The sequence below is a fragment of the Podarcis vaucheri genome, assembly GCF_965113315.1.
Source record: "Podarcis vaucheri genome assembly, chromosome: 8".
NCBI lineage: Eukaryota > Metazoa > Chordata > Lepidosauria > Squamata > Lacertidae > Podarcis > Podarcis vaucheri.
In genome coordinates, this window is record NC_138766.1 from 87482031 (window position 1) to 87503646 (window position 21616).

A 21616-nucleotide genomic window follows, 5' to 3' on the forward strand; every position below is an offset into this window, starting at 1 on the left:
GCAGAGGAGCAAATGTATTCACAAATCCTTGCTGCACCTTTTCCTGCCTTCATCCTTCCCATTCACCCCAATTCTGCCATGAGGAGTGCCTTCCTTACCTTCCTGCACTCTCTCCTGCCATGCATAGAATTTTTGTAGCTTGCATCTGGGACCAAAGAGGCTTGAGAGATTCCAAGCTTCCTACTTTTATCCAAATAGAACTGTCTGCTTACAAGTGGGAGTAGATTGGCTATATGTATTTCCTTCTATGAGGTTTCCCATAAAAAAATGAGGTCCTCTTGCTGGGAAAATGTTCTGTATCCCTACTGTAACATCATCCTGCTCTTTCCAGCCCATTAGCTGGGCTCCCTTTCCCGGGGTGTATTGGAAATCTCCTGTGTTTGGAGCAAAGTGCTTCTCAGTGCTTAAAACTTACTTGGAGGCTTTTGAAGTATAATGGAGCCTTTCAAAGCACTTTTGTATATTTTACAAATGGAGCTGTTAGTGTACATGACCACAATCCCCTAAAGACTATATTGAGAACCCAGTGACAATTGTTTTTCTCTTGTCACATGACACTGGCAAACTGATTAAGCATAAATGAAGGCAAACAGGCAGATTCCAGCACATCTTGTCATGAGCTCTTAAATGCAATGAATGCTTCCTCAAGACTTGGGAGTTGCATTGCTGTCTGCAAATCTTCAAGCACAGGATTACTTACTTCTGGTTCTCTCTCTCTCTATCTGATCCAACGTTAGTCACAGGTAAGCGAAAAGCTCAAGTTAGAAATTCTTCACTTGCAGGAGTAAAAAGACGAGTTATTGGTGTGGCAGAATTAAGCATTGATAATGATGATGATTGACAAGCACAGCTTCGATCCCTGGGGTTAAAAAATTAAAAGATAACCCAGCTGTGAAAGGTTCTGTATGAGTTTTATGGAACAAAAAAGTATAGGAAGCTGCCTCCTAAATTTAGTCCATTTATTTATTTATACCCAGCTTTCCTCCAAGGCTTTTAAGGTGGTATACATAGTTCGTCTTGCTCCTCTTTTTATCCTTACAACAAACCTGTTAGGTCGGTTAGGATGAGGAACTCTGGTTTGAGGTTATCCAGTGAGTTTTATGTCTGTGTGGGAATTTGATGGCTGGTCTCCCAGATCTTACTCCAAAATTGGAATCACAATGCCACATTGGCTCTTTCCAACTTGCCCAGTATTGCTTTACATTGTTGCATTGCAGGGGGTTGGACTAGATGACCCTTGGGTCCCTTCTAACTCTAAGATTCTATGGTTGTGTGACTCTAGCTGACAGCACTTCTCAAGGGTTTCAGACAAGGGTGTCAGGGATGGAACCCTTCAACACAGGAGGCAGATGTTGCACCACAGAGCTATGTTCCTTGCCCTCGGGAGCATTTTTACTTTGGGGAATATGGGAACCCTATCATAGAGACTCTCTGAAACCCCAAATATATTCGGGTAGCTGCAAGCCCCACTGGCCCCTTTACCTGGCAATTAAAGAGCAAGTCATGTCACCTTAACCACCCACTCCAAAATAGCTACAAAGTATGAAAGACTAATCTCCAAAGCTTTAGTTTTTTTATTTGCTTATTTCTGTTAGTAAAGATTAATTCTACTGTTCTCTAAATTCTTCCAGCAGGAAAACAACGGACAAAGTAGAAAAGCAAAGATTGATCACGATGCTCAATTACACCCTCCCATCACCGTCCCCAATGAATACTGGAGAGGAATATTACGGAATGGACAATGGAACTGTTCTCTCTAACAATAGCTGCACTGGTAATCATTCAGGATTGACATTAGGACAGTATATATTGAATATCAGCTACCTTTTAATCAGCATTTTTGGGCTTTTGGGGAATGGGACTGTCATCCGGCTGCTTGGTTTCTGCATTAAGAGGACTCCTTTCACCACTTACATCCTGAACCTCTCCATAGCTGACTTTGGTTTACTCACAGTTGTGTTTATTAATAGAATGTGTTTCATAGTGGTAAAATACTTCACTTACCTTGAAGAGTACATGTTTTACTTGATTTTCCTATTTATGTACACCAACGGTCAATTTCTGCTGACAGCCATCAGCATTGATAGGTGTGTGGCTGTCCTTTTCCCACTTTGGCATCGATGCCACCGACCACCAAATATGTCCACCGCTGTTTGTGCCTCAATATGGGGAGTTTGTTCTATTTCCCCTGCAATTCACTTCACTCTCCTTCTGTCTGATTTCAATATTTCTAGCACACTGGGCATTCAGCTTATTGTGAATGGCTTCCTTTGTCTCCCCCTCATGACTATCGCCACTCTGATCCTTTTTGTCAGGGTCTGCTTTAAATCACACCAGAGGAGGAGGGGAAAACTTCTAATTATGGTCCTGCTTGCTCTCTTCTTCTTCATCATTTTTTCTTTCCCACTCAATGCTGTTTTCATCACTCTTTTTGTTCTTCATTCGGTACCTCCTTTTTTCTCACAATATGCCTTCATACTCGGCTCTCTGAACAGCAGTGTTAACCCTTTGATTTATTTCCTGGTTGGAAGACAGAAAAGAGGCAGGTGTAGGCAGAGCATGAAAGCCACATTCCAGAATATTTTCAAAGAGGATGAAAACCCTGCAGAGGCAGGGGAGATCTCTTTGGAAACTCAGTTATGATGGCTCAAAAATATTGCCAAAATCTGTCTTTATCATTGTGAGTCTGATGACACAATCTAGTTCCCAATTTACAAACTTTCTGTCTGTAACCTTGTTGACCTGTGCTCAGTGCTGGCTGTTGATTTCAGAGTGTGCATAGAATCTCAGTCTTGAACAGATGGATGGACTTGATGAACTTCTTATTATCCTTATTATTTTATAAATCTAGATAGTATACGACTATGGAGGAAGCCTGGGTCCATTCATTGGAAGAACATTTAATGTATTCAGGGAGCTCTGAGCTTGAGGTTGGAGCTGCTGGGGAAAGATGTAGGCTGGGGTGGGAAGGTAGATTTGGCTGGCAGAAGGGAACCTCTACACACACTTTGAATGCCTTATGCAACCACTTTTGTTTTCAGTTCAGAACCTCCCTAGATCCTATATTAGGACTACTTTTGTGCCTGCCTGAACAGCTATGTTAACCCTTTCATGTATTTCCCTGTTGGAAGACATAGGAGATTATAAATGGTGTTCGTGATTTTAAAGAGTGGCAAAATGTAATTCCAAGATTTACCGTATCTGGCAAGGAAAGAAACTAAGAATAAAATTTAAATTACTTACAGATACCAAAGAGAGAGGAGGTTTCTCTCTATCAGATTTGAAATTGTATTACGAAGCTTCTTGCCTTTGTTGATTAAGGAATTGGATATTGTTAAAAAATACAGCTCTATTAGATCTGGAAGGATTTGATGAGAGATTTGGGTAACATGCATATTTTTGTTATCAGAAGGCAAAAGTCCATAAAGCTTTTGTGAACCACATAATTCAAAATCAACATATGAGTTGTTGAATAGATTTAAGACTTAATAGTATGTAAAACACCATGGTGGCTGTTGCCGTTAGAGGCAACAACTATTAAAAAAAGTTAAATATGGGGGGAATGATGGGCCACCTATGGAGATTTGGTGATGGAGATGGATGACCAGTGGAAACTTAAACCTTATAAGGAAATAAAAAACCTTGGTAAATGACTGGCTGCATTATCATCAAATAAATGAAGTGTTTAAAGAAGACCCAAAAAAAAAAAAAGGATGTGAATATATAAGATCTAGGTTTGAACTGGATTTATTAAGTAATAAAGTAAAAATGATGTCAAAAATGTATGTTACTTTTGGAATAGCATACAAAAGATGAAGAAGCTAAATCTTTAATGATACATTGGGCAAAAAATACTGGGCATAGCATACAGCTAGAAGATTGGGAAAGATTGTGGAAAGATGGAATAAATTTTACTTTGTGCAGTTTGCTCAAAGAAAATGTAATGAAATAATACAAATAATAAAAATAATAAAAATAACTTATTATTTATACCCAGTCCATCTGGCTGAGTTTCTGCAGCCACTCTGTGCGGCTTCCAGCAGAATATTAAAATACAATAGTCTATTAATCATTAAAAGCTTCCTTAAACAGGGCTGCCTTCAGATGTCTTCTAAAAGTCTGGTAGACGTTTTTCTCTTTGACATCTGGTGGGAGGGCATTTCACAGGGCGGGTGCCACTGCTGAGAAGGGCCTCTGCCTGGTTCCCTGTAACTTGGCTTCTCGTAGTGAGGGAACTGTTAAAAGGCCCTCAACACTGGACCTCGGTGTCCAGGCAAAAAATTGGGGGTGGAGATTCTCCTTCAGGTAACGACCGAGGCCGTTTAGGGCTTTAAAGGTCAGCACCAACACTTTGAATTGTGCTCGAAATGTACTGGGAGCCAGTGTAGGTCTTTCAAGACAGGTGTTATGTGGTCTTGGTGGCTGCTCCCAGTCACCAGTCTTGCAGCCACATTCTGGATTAGTTGTAGTTTCCTGGTCACCGTCAAAGGTAGCCCCACATAGAGCACTTTGCAGTAGTCCAAGCAAGAGATAACTAAATCATGCACAACTCTGGCGAAACAGTCCACGAGCAGGTAGAGTCTCAGCCGGCATACCAGATCAAGCTGATCAACTGCTACTCCCTGGACACGGATTTGACCTGTGCCTCCATGGACAGCTGTGAGTCCAAAATGACTCCCAGGCTGTGCACCTAGTCCTTCAGGGGCACAGTTATACCATTCAGGACCAGGGAGTCCTCCACACCTGCCTGCCTCCTGTCCCCCAAAAACAGTACTTCTGTCTTGCCGGGATTCAACCTCAGTCTGTTAGCTGCCATCCATTCTCTAACCGCCTCCAGACACTTACACAGGACCTTCACTGCCTTCGTTGGTTCTGATTTGAAAGAGGTAGAGCTGGGTATCATCCGCATACTGATGAACACCCAGCCCAAACCCGCTGATGATTTCTCCCAGCGGCTGCATGTAAATGTTGAAAAGCATGGGGGAGAGGACAGAGCCCTGAGGCACCCCACAAGTGAGAGCCCAGGGGTCTGAACACTCATCCCCCCCACCACTTTCTGAACACGGCCCAGGAGGAAGGAGCGGAACCACTGTATGACAGTGCCCCCAGCTCCCAGCTCCTCTAGACGGTCCGAAAGGATGTTATGGTCAATGGTGTCAAAAGCCGCTGAGAGATCCAGCAGAACTAGGAAACAGCTCTCACCTTTGTCCCTAGCCCGCCGGAGATCATCGACCAGTGCTAACATGACAGTTTCAGTCCCATGATGGAATGGAAGATTTGAGACTGTGTGATAGTTGGCCATATTGGCTGCATCTAAAGATGTTTTTTTAAGAATCTGTTTGATAACCGTCTCTTTTAGTGGGTCTGGGAAGGCTCCCTCACAGAAGCATTCAGCACACTGCGAAGCCCATCGCCCAGCCCTTCCCGGCTAGGTTTTATAAGCAAGGATGGGCATTTAACGCCAGTGAAACTAGCAAAAATATATGGAACAAATAACCAATGTTGGAAAAGTAAAGAAAAAGATGGTACCTTTAATCATATGTGGTGGGTGTGTAAGGAGGTGAAGGCTTTCTGGGAAATGCTATATAATGAACTTTAAAAAATGTTGAAATATACATTTATAAAAAACAACAACCCAGAAGCCTTCTTATTAGGTATTGTGGGTAGAGTAATACTTAAGCAAGATAAAACATTGTTTTTATATGCAACAACTGCAGCAAGAATATTATTAGCCCAAAGATGGAACAAGAAGAGATACCAACGAAAGAAGAGGCACTTTTCAAGGGGGATATGGTGACTTATAACAACAGCGGACATTTGTGCAAAGCAGTGATGGAGGGAACTGAGAGGGGGGAATGACAATTTTAAATAAAGCAGCAGTTTGAGTTAAATACATTCAAGCAATGGTATATTTGAGGATGGTGCATCCTTGGGGGAATCTTATATGAGGAAAGTGGAGGTTTTACGAAATGGCAGGAGTTTTGAGTAGTTAGCAGGGGGTGACATGTGGGAGTGGGGAAAATCTACAGGAAATTGCCACTTTCCAGAAGAAACCTCTCATAAATATTTATTAAAGTTTTCACAATATTACATAATGAAAAAGAAAAAATAAGAAATAAAAAACAGTTTAAAATAATTCAATCTTTACATCACTTATCTTTCATTTACTTGTTTCCCTGACCTCCTCATACCTCCCTTTTTTGTATTCCAGTTCAATTTATTAGTTCAGCAATTCCTTTCCCTCCTTATTATCCTGATGTTTAATCTTAATATATTATAACATTAAATTTTTACCTATTAAAAATCCAATTTTTCCATATTCTTTTAAACCATTACCGCTAGAAACCCCGTAACTTCAATCCAACATCAATCTAACATTCCTTAATTTTGCAATATTTCTGTAAATAGTATTTAAATTTCCTCCAATCTTCTTCCACCGACTCTTCTCCCTGGTCTCGGATTCTGCCAGTCATTTCCGCCAATTCCATGTAGTCCATCACTTTCATCTGCCATTCTTCCCGAGTGGGTAAATCTTGTGTCTTCCAATACTTTGCGATGAGTATTCTTGCTGCTGTTGTAGCATACATAAAGAAAGTTCTGTTCTTCTTTAACACCAATTGGCTGACTATGCCCAGGAGAAAGGCCTCTGGAATCCTGTGGAGATCAGGAAGTGTTTTCAGAAGTACTTTAAACAATTATATACACAGGAGACTCAGAAAGAAATGTACATTGACCGATTCGTGAGAACAAATGGATTACAAAAAATCTCTCAAGAGAGTAAATTAATGTTAAACTACAAAATAACTGACCAAGAGGTGGAAGGAGCCATTCAGAATATGAAATTGGGCAAATCTCCAGGGCCGGATGGTTTGACTGCAAAATATTATAAATCTTTGAAAGAATGGTTAATACAGCCTTTGAAGGAAGTTTGCAATGAAATATTAGGGGGCGGGGGGGAAAGGCACCCGAGTCGTGGAAAGAAGCTTATATTACACTGATACCGAAAACAGAAGCGGAAAAGACACAGCTTAAGAACTACCGTCCCATATCTTTACTTAATGTGGATTACAAAATTTTTGCAGAAATTATGGCTAAAAGATTAAAAAAGGTGCTGGTAGAAGAAATCCATAAAGATCAAGCGGGCTTTCTCCCGGGGAGACATTTGTCAGACAACACAAGGAACATAATTAATATTTTGGAAAAATTACAAGTGAATATCAATACTAAAGCAGTTTTTATATTTGTGGACGCGGAGAAAGCCTTTTATAATATTTCTTGGAGTTTTATGAAGAAAAATTTACAGGGAATGGGGATAGGCCAAGGTTTTGAAAACGGTATAGGTGCAATATATTCAGAACAAAAGGCAAAATTAATTGTGAATAACGTAGTTTCAGAAGAGTTTAAGATTGAGAAAGGAACACGACAGGGCTGCCCAATCTCCCCACTGCTTTTTATCTCGGTCCTGGAGGTTTTGCTCAATATGATTAGAAAGGACCAATTGGTTAAAGGTATACAAATCGGAGCCAAACAGTATAAATTGAAAGCTTTTGCTGATGATTTGGTTTTGACATTACAGGAGCCAGAATCCAGTACCAAAAGAGTATTGCAATTAATTCAAGAATTTGGTCAAGTTGCGGGATTTAAGCTGAATAAGTTGAAAACTAAGGTGTTAGAGAAGAATTTAACAGAGATTGAGAAAGAGAGGTTTCAGAAGGAGACAGGATTAACATTGGTCAAGAAAGTTAAGTATCTAGGGGTCCATATGACTGCTAAAAATGTGAATTTATTTAAAGATAATTATGAAAAATGTTGGATGGAAGTGAAAAAGGATTTAGAAATATGGTCAAAATTGAAGTTATCAATGCTGGGCCGAATTGCTGCGATAAAGATGAATGTATTGCCTAGGATGTTGTTTCTGTTCCAAACATTGCAAATTTTGGACAAGATGGACTGTTTCAAGAAATGGCAGAGAGATATCTCGAGATTTGTCTGGCAGGGCAAGAAACCTCGAATAAAATTTAAGATTTTAACTGATGCTAAAGAAAGAGGGGGATTTGTCCTGCCAGACCTTAAACTTTATTATGAATCAGCCACATTTTGTTGGCTGAAAGACTGGCTGCTTCTGGAAAACACGGACTTTTGGGACTTAGAAGGTTTTAATAATGTTTTTGGATGGCATGCATATCTGTGGTATGACAAGGTCAAAGCACACAAAGCTTTTAAAAACCATATTGTTAGGAAAGCATTGTTTAATGTTTGGGTGAGATATAAGGATTTGCTGGAAGGTAAAACACCAAGGTGGCTGTCACCAATGGAGGCTAAGGATCTGAAAAAAATCAATATGGAGACAAACTGGCCAAAATACTGGGAAATTTTAGAACAAGACGGAGATAGATTAAAGCTGCAGAGCTATGACAATTTAAAGACTAAAGTACGAGACTGGCTTCATTACTATCAAATAAGGGAGGTTTATAATTTAGATAAGAAAATTGGTTTTCAGGTGGAAAAGTCAAAATTGGAAACAGAATTGTTAGATCCTAAAACTAAGACTGTATAACTTGCTGTTGAAATGGAATACACAAGATGAAACGGTTAAATCTGTTATGATTAAATGGGCACAAGATGTTGGGCATAATATTATGTTTGTTGATTGGGAGCAGTTATGGACCACAGGTATTAAGTTTATGGCTTTTAATGCTTTAAGAGAAAATATAATGAAAATGATTTACAGGTGGCACTTAACCCCAGTCAAGCTGGCAAAAATTTACCATCTGCCCGATAACAAATGTTGGAAATGTAAAGAGACGGAGGGCACATTCTTTCATCTTTGGTGGACATGCCCAAGGATTAAGGCCTTCTGGGAGATGATTTATAATGAAATGAAAAAGGTATTTAAATATAACTTCCAGAAGAAACCAGAGGCTTTCCTCCTGGGCTTGGTCGGTCAATTGGTGCGAAGGGAGGATAGAACTTTTTTTATGTACGCCACAACAGCAGCAAGAATACTCATCGGAAAGTATTGGAAGACACAAGAATTACCCACCCGAGAAGAATGGCAGACGAAAGTGATGGACTATATGGAACTGGCTGAGATGACTGGCAGAATCCGGGACCAAGGAGAAGATTCGGTGGAAGAGGATTGGAAAAAATTTAAAGTATATCTTCAAAAATACTGTAAAATTAAGGACTGTTAGAAAGGTGTTGGGAAAAGAAAATTAGGTAGTTTTGGTAGATATGAGATAAAGGATTAAGGAAAAATGAGTTGATGAATGTGATGAAAGAGTTAATGTTAAATTATATTATCTTAAATTGAATTATTTAAATGAAAATAAGGTTGGAAGGATTTGCTGAAAAAACGATTTGAATTAGAATACAAAATTGGGAGGTGTGAGGAGGTCAAGGAAATAAGTAAAGGAAGAAAGCTATGTAAAGGTTTAATCTGTTCTTTTTTTCCTTTTTATAAAATCTTTTTTAACTGAATGTATTTTTATATCTTTTTTTCTCTCTCTCTCTTTTTCTGTTATTGTTGTATTCTTTTTTATATTATGTATTGTTCTTTTTTCTTTTTGAAACCTTAAACTTTGAATAAATATTATTTTTTAAAAAAGAAGAAAGGCCTCTGGTTTCTTCAAGAAGGTATATATATATATATATATATATATATATATATATATATGCAGGTTTTGGTGTCTTCGGGTGTCTTCCCGTGTAAGAGTCGGGGTGTCTGTGCGACGTTTCGACGAGGTCTCACTCGTCATCTTCAGGCTGGTGCTTTCGGCTTCTTGTTACTGGAACAGAGCAGAGTCTGGTGTTTGAGTTCCTATAAATACTGTTGAGGGGTGTGGTGTATAGCCTCCAACGTTCTGGGCAGAGAGGAAGTTCCTAGATTAGTGTGCCTTTTCTTCTTTTGTTCCTTAATTACTTGAGGGATATCTTGGGTGATTTCATGAGTGATATTCTGAATACCACTGGGTGGGTCATTAAGTGTAGATTAGTTGCTAAAGCTTTCGTGTCTTGACCTCTTGAGCTTGTGAAGAGTTTTTCTGAGAAGATGGCTGTGCTGCATTTAGTTGTGCTCTGGCTTGGCTTCGTGTATAGGGGCGAGCTGTGGTTTTGTGCCTTGTGCCAGCCAGATCTGTGTAGGGATTGCAGGGGGGTGCAGCATCCGGAGGTGCCACTATAGTTTGGCTACTGGATGGAGTCTGTAATATGTCTGTGGAGAGGGTCTGGGTTTGGGTCTGGTGTGGTTGATTGGTGACGGCGTTCTGTGTGCCTCTGGTTCTGGTGTCGGTTTTTGTGGGGAGGGCTAATTTCCAGATGTCTGGCAGGCGGGACGTGTCGTCACGCTTGTTCATGTTGTGAGGGTGTTTCTCTATCTCGATGGCTTCCATGATTATTCTCTTGTGGTGATGTTCCATGTTAAAGAGCAATTTGGAATCTGCAAAATTAATTTCGTGTCCTGTTTCTTTCATGTGTTGGAAAAGAGAGGAAGTTTTTTCTTCTTTTTTGACGGCATTCTTGTGTTCTGCGATACGTGCATTTATTCGTCTGTTTGTTTGTCCAATGTACGTGGCTGGGCAGACTTTGCAGGGTATTTCATAGACCCCTTGGTTTTCCAGCTGGATTTTGTCTTTTGGGTTTCTGAGGATATTGGCTATTTTTTGGTTGGTGCAGAAGGCTGTTTTGATATTGTGTTTATGGAGGATTTTGCTGATTTTGTCTGTAGTGCCCTTGATATAAGGAAGGAGGGCCATGCCATTGTTTTCTTCTGTGTCTTGGTTTTTGGGGGGTGTTTCTTTTTGGATTAGCTTCGTAACCCTGTTTTTCTGGTATCCATTGGCGATTAACACATTTGAGAGATTCTGTAACTCAGTTGTCAAGTGGTCTTTGTCAGCCAGGCGTTTGGTTCTGGAGATGAGAGTCTTGGCTACGGAGTTTATTTGTGCAGGGTGGTGGTGTGATTGTGCATGCAAGTAGCGGTTGGTGTGTGTTTTTTTCCGGTAGATAGTGTGTCCTAGGGAGCCATCAGGTTTTTTGTAGATTAGGACGTCAAGAAAGGGGAGTTGGTTGTTGTCTTCTATTTCCATAGTGAATTGTATTTTGGGGTGTAGGCTGTTGAGATGTGTGAGGAAGCTATCTAGTTTTTCTTTCCCGTGTGGCCAAATTACAAAGGTGTCATCAACATATCTGAGCCAAAGTTTGGGTTTGTGTTCTGACTTGTCTAAAGCATTGGTTTCAAAGTGTTCCATGTACAAATTTGCGATGACCGGTGAGAGGGGTGATCCCATAGGTGCTCCTTCTATCTGTTTGTATCTTTGTCCATTGTGGATGAAGTACGTGTTGGTTAGGCAGTGGTTGGTCAGGTCCAGGATGTATTTGGGGGGGTTGTATTTGTTTTGAATGGCTGTCAAGGCTTCATTAATGGGCACTTGAGTGAAGAGAGATACAACATCGAAGCTCACAAGTAGGTCATCGGGATGTAGGTATTGCTTCTTTATTGTTTCTATGAACTGGAAGGAGTTAGTAACGTGTGAAGCGATGGATTCTGCATAGGGCTGAAGTTGCTTAGCGAGAAATTTAGCGAGATTTTGTAGAGGTGAGCCTATGGAGCTGACTATTGGTCTGAGTGGTGTAGAATAATCATGGAAGCCATCGAGATAGAGAAACACCCTCACAACATGAACAAGCGTGACGACACGTCCCGCCTGCCAGACATCTGGAAATTAGCCCTCCCCACAAAAACCGACACCAGAACCAGAGGCACACAGAACGCCGTCACCAATCAACCACACCAGACCCAAACCCAGACCCTCTCCACAGACATATTACAGACTCCATCCAGTAGCCAAACTATAGTGGCACCTCCGGATGCTGCACCCCCCTGCAATCCCTACACAGATCTGGCTGGCACAAGGCACAAAACCACAGCTCGCCCCTATACACGAAGCCAAGCCAGAGCACAACTAAATGCAGCACAGCCATCTTCTCAGAAAAACTCTTCACAAGCTCAAGAGGTCAAGACACGAAAGCTTTAGCAACTAATCTACACTTAATGACCCACCCAGTGGTATTCAGAATATCACTCATGAAATCACCCAAGATATCCCTCAAGTAATTAAGGAACAAAAGAAGAAAAGGCACACTAATCTAGGAACTTCCTCTCTGCCCAGAACGTTGGAGGCTATACACCACACCCCTCAACAGTATTTATAGGAACTCAAACACCAGACTCTGCTCTGTTCCAGTAACAAGAAGCCGAAAGCACCAGCCTGAAGATGACGAGTGAGACCTCGTCGAAACGTCGCACAGACACCCCGACTCTTACACGGGAAGACACCCGAAGACACCAAAACCTGCATTCCTGTACCCGTGAAAATCTACGAAAGCATATATATATATATATATATATATATATATATATATATATATATATGATATTTATTGAAAAAAAGAATTTTTTAAAAAAATACACACAAAAAAACAAAGTTACAAAAAAGAAAATCATAATAAGAAGAAAAAATAGAACCATCCTGTCAGGGAACTGCCACCAGAGGGAAGAGGAGAGGAAAGTCGCTCCAGGGATGCAGGGGAGGGAACTAGCAAGGAGAGAGAGAGGGTTCCCACGGGGGAAAGAAATCCAGGGGACACCAGGTAGAAAGGGGAAGCCGAGAGCAAGGCGGAGGGGAGGCTCAGAGACTCTTCCAGTGAAATCAGCGGAGAGAGCACAGGACCTCCGCCTGGCACGCCCACGCTGCGCAAAAGGCTTCCACGCAGGGAATCTAGGTGGAGACTTGGAGTCAAACAACTCCTATGTTGGCGCAAATTTAGGTCCCACCCACTGACGGATTCTGCCAGTGACTAAGACAGTCGCGTTTCAAGGGCTGTCAACCGGGGAAAGTTTTAGCTACACGGCTAGCTTGGAGCAATTTGCAGTTTACGCACAAGCAACCCCAATTCTCATTACAGCAATCCGTCAGTCCTTCGTTGCTTGTGCGGAGAGCAGCAGAGGTAGCGTCATGAGTCAAACTGGAGGAGCAGGTGCCGGAGAGGGGGCCAGGAAGGAACCAACGCTCGAAGAGAGAAACAGAGTGTTGGAGCAGCAACTGGCTATACTAGCGGCGCGGCTGGATGAAAGGAGGACTCAGGATGCTCGGGGAAAGCCCACCCCCATCGCAAGGAAGGTACCGGGGCTTGTGCAGAAGTTTTCAGGCAACACCAGAGACTATAATGCTTTTAAGACAGAAGTGCAATATGCGCTGGACCTGCAGTATGAGAACTTTGTAGACGATGGGGGGAGGGTCGCTTTTGTGATAGGGCACCTGGAAGGCGGGGCCAGAGAATGGATTAGGCCCTTAATGGCATCGGAGAATGCCACCTTAAAGGACTTGAGGAATTTTTTTAGCGCCATGGACCATATGTTCTCAAGTGATGTGGAGCAAAGCGTGACACGCCAGGAGCTGATGGGGTGCAAACAAGGGAACTAATCAGTGAGAGAGTACTGGTCACGATTTGCAATGCTAATCCACAAACTCGGGTGGGAACTGGGTTCCGAACCAGTACAAATGCTATTTAAGGAGGGCTTATCCCCTTGGGTAAAAGATGAACTTTCCCGCTCACCCCGCCCGCAATCGATGGACCAACTGACTAAAATGGCGCTTGCTGTGGGAGTACGCCAAGAGGCACGCGCTCTGGAACGGCGGGAAGGGAGAGTGGAGCGTTGGCATGACAATCGCATTCCAGACATGCCTGAGCCACCTGCACCGCCCGCGCCGCCCGCGGAACCAATGGAAATTGGAGGAGTGCGTGCGCGCGGGGTTTCAAACTCTGGCGAGGTTCACAAGAAAGAGGGGAAAACGACCAGGAAGTGTTTTCTCTGCCTACAGCCGGGACATTTTGCCAGAGTCTGCCCTCAGAGAAAGGCGTGGCAAGGAATGGTGGGGGCCGCTGGGGGAGAGCAGGAGCAGGGAAACGGCAAGGCTTGGCTGCAGGAGAGCGGGCACAGCAGCCAGGCGAGCAACCAGTGAAGGTGCCCAAACCAGACCCCCCCCGGGCAGCCATAGCCATAGAGGTGGTGCTAGAGCTCCCCAACGGACACCCTATTAAGGTGAAGGCATTGCTGGATTCTGGCAGCTCTTGCAATTTCTTTAGCAGGGATTTTGCACTAGAACACCAACTCCAGGTGGTGCCTCTTGAACACCCCCTGCAAGTAACAACCATTGATGGGTGAGAACTCTTGGGGGGGGAAGTGACCCACCAGACCCCTCCCATGAAAATGAGGGTCTCCAGACACACTGAGACAATTGCCTTTCACGTTGCCACATTAGCAGGGCTACCATTCATACTGGGAATGAGCTGGCTAGCCCTGCACGATCCAGTAGTGGGGTGGCACCAGCGAACAGTCACCTTTGGGTCAGCTCACTACGTAGAGCACTGCCACGAAGGGGAAACCCCGAGGATTGCAGTAGCCAGGGTGGCAGGGATGGCGGTGGGAGAAAAGGTGAGAGTACCACCTCAGTATGCAGACCTGGAAGAAGTCTTCAGCAAGAAAGAGGCGGATAGACTACCCCCTCACCGGCCCTTTGACTGTCAGATCAACCTACTCCCAGGGGCTCAGTTACCAGTGGGTAAGCTGTACGCCATGTCAGACAGGGAGATGCAGGAGTTGCGGAAGTTCATTGACAAGAATCTGAAGAGGGGCTTTATACGTGAAGCAAGGGCGGTGGGGGGCAGTCCAGTGTTCTTTGTGGACAAAAGAGACTCCAAGGAACCCCGCTTAGTCGTAGATTACAGGTCTGTCAACCGGGTGTTGGAACCAGTGACCTTCCCAATGCCCAGGATTGATGACATTTTGGCCAGGGTAAGGAAAGGGAAGGTTTTTACCAAGTTGGACCTTCGAGGGGCGTACAATTTGATAAGGATGAGGGAGGGGGATGAATGGAAAACCACGATGTTCACCCCTCTGGGGGCCTTTGAGTATCTTGTTATGCCCTTCGGATTACAATCGGGATCCAGCACATTTCAAGCATTCATGCACCACGTGCTGGGGTCCCTGCTGTACAAGAATTGCGTGGCCTTCCTGGACGACGTGCTTATCTACTCAGAGAAGGAGGAGCAGCATGTGAAAGATGTCAGGGAAGTACTGAAAAGGCTGCAGGAGCATCAGCTGTGGGTCAAACTGGAGAAATGCCAATTCCATGCCCAAGAGGTGGAGTTCCTGGGCTACAGGTTGTCAGACAAAGGTCTGGCAATGGACCCAGGCAAGGTGCAGGCAGTACTAGAATGGAAGGCTCCTAAGACCCGGAAGGACGTGCAGAGGTGCCTGGGGTTTGGCAACTTCTGACGGCACCCATAACTGATTGTCTCAGCAGCAAGAAGAAGTTCGAGTGGACAGCAGCAGCTCAGGAGTCTTTTGAAAAGCTAAAGAGGGTGTTTGCTTCGGAGGAGCAACTCTTACATGTGGATCTGCAAAAGCCTATGAGGGTGGAGACAGACGCGTCAGACAGAGCGATCGGAGCCGTGCTGCTCCAGCCAGGAAATCGATCAGAGTGGAAGCCGTGTGCATTTTTTTCTAGGAAGCTGAACAAGTCGGAGCAGAATTACACAGTGTATGACCGGGAATTACTGGCAATTCATGAAGCCTTTCGACGTTGGAGACATTTCCTGATAGGCGCGAAGCACAAGATCCAGGTGTGCACGGACCACAAAAACCTGGAATATTGGAGGACTGCTCGAGTTCTCAACCAAAGACAGGTGCGATGGGCACAGGAGTTTTCCAAGTTCTTCTTTGAAATTCAGTATGTGCCCGGTAAAGAAAACGTCAGGGCAGACGCCCTCTCCCATAAACCAGAGTACGTGGAGGGAGAGGGAGAGCCAGAAGCACGACATGTGATACCCGAGGACCGATGTGTGTGGGGGGAGTGTTGATAGGGAGACAAGAACTAACCGGGTTGACGAGGAATGACGAGTACGCACAGACTAAAATCAGGGAGATACGAGACGCAGAAGAAAATCAGGGGGGTTTTGAGGAAAAGGACGGGCGCTGTACTATAAGGGAGCATTGTACATACCAGAAGGGGACTTGAGGAGAAAAGTACTCAAACAACTCCATGATAACCCCACGGCGGGACATTTTGGTCAACACAAGACCATGTTACTAGTCACCAGGCAGTTCTGGTGGCCAAGAGTGAGGGAAGATGTTCGAGAATACGTAAGGGGGTGCGAGCGCTGCCAGAGGGCTAAAGGGGAGAGGGCACCACCCGCGGGGTTACTGGAGCCCTTACCCATCCCGGAAAGGCCATGGGAGGTGGTATCCATAGATTTTATGACCGATTTACCCAAGTCCAGGGGGAAAACAGCAGTCATGGTGGTAGTGGACTTGATGACCAAAATGTGCCATTTTATTGCTTGCTCGCATGCAGTGACAGCAGAGGAGACAGCTAGACTGTTTATAGATCACGTTTTCAGGTTGCATGGCGCACCCTTGAGGGTTTTGTCCGACAGAGGCAGACAATTTACTTCCAGGTTCTGGAAGAAGCTCATGGGCCTGCTGGACATCGAAGTGAGCTTCTCGACGGCCAGACACCCGGAGACCAACGGACAAGCAGAAAGAGCTAATAGCGTACTTCAGCAGTACCTTCGGTGCTATGTCAACGAAAGGGGAAATGATTGGGTGGAAAAGCTAGCGCTGGCCGAATTTGCATACAATAACGCTGAACATGTGTCCACGGGGATGAGTCCCTTCATGGCCAATTACGGGTGTCACCCCAGGGCCTTCCCAGGGGAGGTGGAGGGGAGGTGGAGTGTGTCGGCGGCCGAGCAATTTGTGGAAGAAATGGAAGCTTTACACCAGCAACTTAAGGTTAACCTGGAGAGGGCTAAAGAAGTATACAAGAGGCAGGCAGACAAGCACCGAAGAGAAGGGGAGACTATAAGGGTGGGAGATCAGGTGTGGTTGTCAACCAAAGGGTTACCGTTCAAAGGGGGGTGTAGGAAATTACAACCAAGATGACTGGGACCTTTTGAAGTAACGCAGCAGGTTAACCCGGTAACCTTTAGACTAAGATTGCCCACCAACATGAAGCTACACCCGGTGTTCCACAGGTCCTTGCTCTCACCGTACCGGGAAGGGTGGGAATGGCAGGGAGGAGAAAGAGAAATCCCCAGGCATCCACAGGTGGAGGAAAGGGAATTCAGTGGGCAGGCAGCAGAAATCCTCGATTCAAGGTGGAGAGGGAGAAGGGTGGGATATTTGGTGGCCTGGGAAGGGGAACCAGAGTCGGAAAACGCTTGGGTTCCTGCGGAAGAGATCAGGGATGAGTACCTGCAGGAGGAGTTTCATAGCAGGTTCCCAAGGAAGCCCAAACCCCTTGGTAGGTTCTGGAGAGAGCAATTTGGCACCACTGAGGATGAAGAAGAGTTTGAGGGGTGGCCAGCCTCAGCAGAGGAGGAAGGAGGGGAAGCCGAGGAAGAGGAATCCGACTGGGGAGATTGGGCAGCGGAAGGAGATAGCAACAGATGGAGAGCGGTGTTTGAATCCTCTGAGGAAGGGGAGAGCTCTTTCCAGGGGTTTCCCGCGTCGCCGTCCGAGGAACGGAGGGGAGAGGGGGAGGGCCCTGGGAGGGAGGTGGATGTCAGGGAACTGCCACCAGAGGGAAGAGGAGAGGAAAGTCGCTCCAGGGATGCAGGGGAGGGAACTAGCAAGGAGAGAGAGAGGGTTCCCATGGGGGAAAGAAATCCAGGGGACACCAGGGAGAAAGGGGAAGCCGAGAGCAAGGCGGAGGGGAGGTTCAGAGACTCTTCCAGTGAAATCAGCGGAGAGAGCACAGGACCTCCGCTTGGCACGCCCACGCTGCGCAGAAGGCTTCCACGCAGGGAATCTAGGTGGAGACTTGGAGTCAAACAACTCTTATGTTGGCGCAAATTTAGGTCCCGCCCACTGACGGATTCTTCCAGTGACTAAGACAGTCGCGTTTCAAGGGCTGTCAACCGGGGAAAGTTTTACCTACACGGCTAGCTTGGAGCAGTTTGCAGTTTACGCACAAGCAACCCCAATTCTCATTACACATCCTTTTCAAATTCTCCAATTTCCATTACCTTCTTTCCATGGCCACCTCCTCCTCCCATCTCTTGTATCTTGATTAATAATTGTCACAGCAAATCCTTTTGAAAGTTCGGCCAATTGGTGTCAAAGAAAGATAGATTTTTTTTTTATGTACGCCACCACAGCAGCAAGAGTACTCATCGCAAAGCATTGGAAGACTCAAGATCTACCCACTTTGGAAGAATGGCAGATGAAGGTGATAGACTATATGGGACTGGCTGAAATGACTGGCAGAATCCGTGATCAGGGGAAAGAGACGGCAGAAGAAGATTGGAAGAAATTTAAAGTTTATCTTAAGAAACATTGCAAAATTAATGAATGCTAAAATGTCGTGGTTCTAGGGGGGGAAGGAGATTACAGCTGTAAAAGATTAAGTAAAAGAAAAGAATAAGGGAAAATTTGATAAAACTAAATGTTAGGATTTGCTGAAATAATTTTGGAAATTGGGATGTAGAAAGGGGAGGTAGGGGGAAGTCGGCGAAGTAAGGTTTAAGAAAAAGGGATATGAAATTATACATGTTTGTTTGTTTGTGTGTTTGTCTGTTTGTATTGTGTATTGTTTGTGTTTATAAAAACTGAAAAACCAATAAAAAATTTTATAAAAAAAAGAAAGTTCATAATATTCTGTCATTACTTTACCTTACTCTATTATCATCTTATCTTATAGAAAACCTTAATGCTTAAAACTTAAATCCATAATTCATAATATTTTATCATTATGTTACCTTACTCTATTCTCGTTTTGTCTTATAGAAACAACCTTAAAGCTTAAAACTTAAATCTTTTTAACCAACTTCTCATAATCATTACCTTTTTACCAAATTCTTTAAACATTTTAACAAGAGCCAAATAATTTCATTTCAACATTTTCCCAACATTCATCAAACATTTCTAGTAATAATAATGCAAAAAAGAAAATACAATAGATTAAAAGCAATCCAATCTTCTTCCAGCGTCCCCTCCCCCTGGTCCCGGGGTTGTCAGTCTTTTCTTTTTCCCATTAGTCTGGCACATTAACCTGGTGCCCTAATATCTGAGGCCTTCAAATCTCTTCCATGTCCCTATTGCAGCTCTTCTTCATATTTTCCTTTCACTCGCGGGAACTCCAGCTTTGTAGTGTCTTTGACCCTTTTCAACAAATCAGCCCCTTTCTCATAGTCCAGACTAAGCTCCATATAATGTTTTAAAGCATATTTCAGATTCCCTCCAAAATTGGAAGTCCCAACAGCTCCAAACCTCTGGCGACCCATTTCCAGACTCGGAAAGTCCAAACATCCCTGCATAGGGTGGTGAATCCAACCCCCCATTTCCAGTTCAATCCAAACTTTATCTTTCAAAGTCTGTTTTTTTTCCAAGTTCATTTGCCAAATCCAAAAGCTCACTTTCCTGCTGGGCCGAGAGTCCCTCCATCCCTGGCGTCCCAGATTCAGCAGGGTCCTCTTCTTTCTGTTGTTCTGACGTGGCACACTCCTGTTTTAGTTCCTGAGTGGGCTCCATATAATTTTCCACTACCTGATCAAAGGCACTGGCAGCTTTTGTCATAAAATCCATCTTCTGACTTAACTGGTCCAATAGGGCACTTATATTACAGAAAGCACCCAACAGTGCTTCTGAAGGCATTGTCCTGCAAGGTCACAAAACTCTTTCCCACAGTTGTAATCAGTAAACCGCTGCAAGTTCCCAGGATTTAGTTACAATTTCATAGTTCCCCTCTAGGGGGAGAGACTTCTGATTGCTCTTTTCCTTGAAAACAATAGCAACAGTTTCTTCTTTAAGATATTTTGTCCATATTTGTTCTTTTTTAAAAAAAGCGAAAGGAAACAATTGAATCGCAATGTTTCCCTCCTTTTAACTATCTGTCAAAGCATTTATTTCTGGTCAATGAGCTTCAAACGTCAAATCTGACACCCCGCTCCAGGGTCGGGACAGTGGAAAGTTACTTTACTTTAACTTTATTTCCGCAGGTTTAAACAACTCAGTAAAAATCCCCCTTCTTCTCCTGCTTCCGAAGGGGGGTTCCGCAATTTTGAATGGTGAAAGACGATCCTTTAAAAGTGATTTTTAAGGCTCTAGTTTACATTGTCTTTGCTTTGTTGTAACTACAAGAAAACGGAAGGGTGACTTCCTGTTTAGCCCTTTCCGTTTCAGTACCAAATTAGGGTAAATTTTTGAGTCCAAGTTCCTTTTATTTCGCCAAAGAAATGTTTAAAATCCAGGTATTTAGCGTTCCAGTACTCACGGTTAGTTATTTTCAATGCCAAATTGTCCCAGGAAAAAGACAGCGCTCTCCGGCAACGGCTGTGCGGCTTCGCTCCGCAGAAAAAGCAATCGACTCACAGCACCGCGCCACTTCCCCCTCTTCACTTCGGAGCCCGTTTATGGGTTCCTTAATGGGTTGGGGGGGCGATAAAGGTCCCGCCGAGTCCCACGGTCACAGGCTTCATCCGCCTGTGATTTTCAGAAGGGTCCCCGCTACGCCGCAGCGGAAAAGACCCGTTTCTTGTGGAGCTTGTCCTTCCAGTTCAGAGGGAGTCCGCCATCACCAGAGGCGCCACCCCTGAAGTCCCAAGAAGGTATATTTAAATACCTTTTTCAATTCATTATATATCATCTCCCAGAAAGCCTTAATCCTTGGGCATGTCCACCAAAGGTGAAAGAATGTACCTTCAGTTTCTTTACATTTCCAACATTTGTTATCGGGCGAATGGTAGATTTTTGCAAGCTTGACTGGGGTTATGTAACACCTGTATATCATTTTCATAATATTCTCTCTTAGGGCATTACATGCCGTAAATTTCATACCTGTGGTCCACAACTGTTCCCAGTCAGCAAACATAATGTTATGTCCAACATCTTGTGCCCATTTAATGATAGCAGATTTCACCGTTTCATCCTGAGTATTCCATTTCAACAGCAAGTTATACATCTTTGACAAAGTCTTAGTTTTAAGTTCTAACAGTTCGGTTTCTAATTTTGATTTTTCCACCTGGAAGCCAATTTTCTTGTCCAATTTATATGCCTCCATTATCTGATAATAATGAAGCCAATCACACACTTTGTTCTTTAGTTTTTCAAAACTCTGCAATTTCAATCTATCTCCATCTTGTTCCAATATTTCCCAATATTTCGGCCATTTGACCTCCATATTGAGCTTTTTCAGGGCTTTCGCTTCGATCGGTGACAGCCACCTTGGGGTTTTATTTTCCAATAAATCCTTATATCTTATCCAAACATTAAACAATGCTTTCCTGACAATATGGTTTTTAAATGCTTTATGCGCTTTGACCTTATCATACCACAAATATGCATGCCATCCAAATACATTGTTAAAACCTTCTAAATCCAAAATGTCAGCATTTTCAAGAAGCAGCCATTCTTTCAACCAGCAAAAAGCTGCTGATTCATAGTAAAGTTTCAAGTCTGGCAGGGCAAATCCACCTCTTTCCATTGCATCTGTTAGTATTTTAAATTTTATTCTGGGCTTCTTGCCCTGCCAGACAAATCTAGAAATATCTC

At 43.7% G+C, this 21616-nt stretch overlaps 1 protein-coding gene across 1 annotated transcript; it reads left to right on the plus strand.

Moving 5' to 3' along the window:
* Nucleotides 1–1674: 1674 nt before the first annotated feature.
* Nucleotides 1675–2701, plus strand: LOC309538541 (mas-related G-protein coupled receptor member H-like; the record flags this gene model as incomplete). Its single annotated transcript, XM_082234099.1, has 1 exon — nucleotides 1675–2701. One exon carries the CDS (start codon nucleotides 1675–1677, stop codon nucleotides 2641–2643), a length of 969 nt encoding a protein of 322 aa, XP_082090225.1. The 3' UTR covers nucleotides 2644–2701.
* Nucleotides 2702–21616: the final 18915 nt, after the last annotated feature.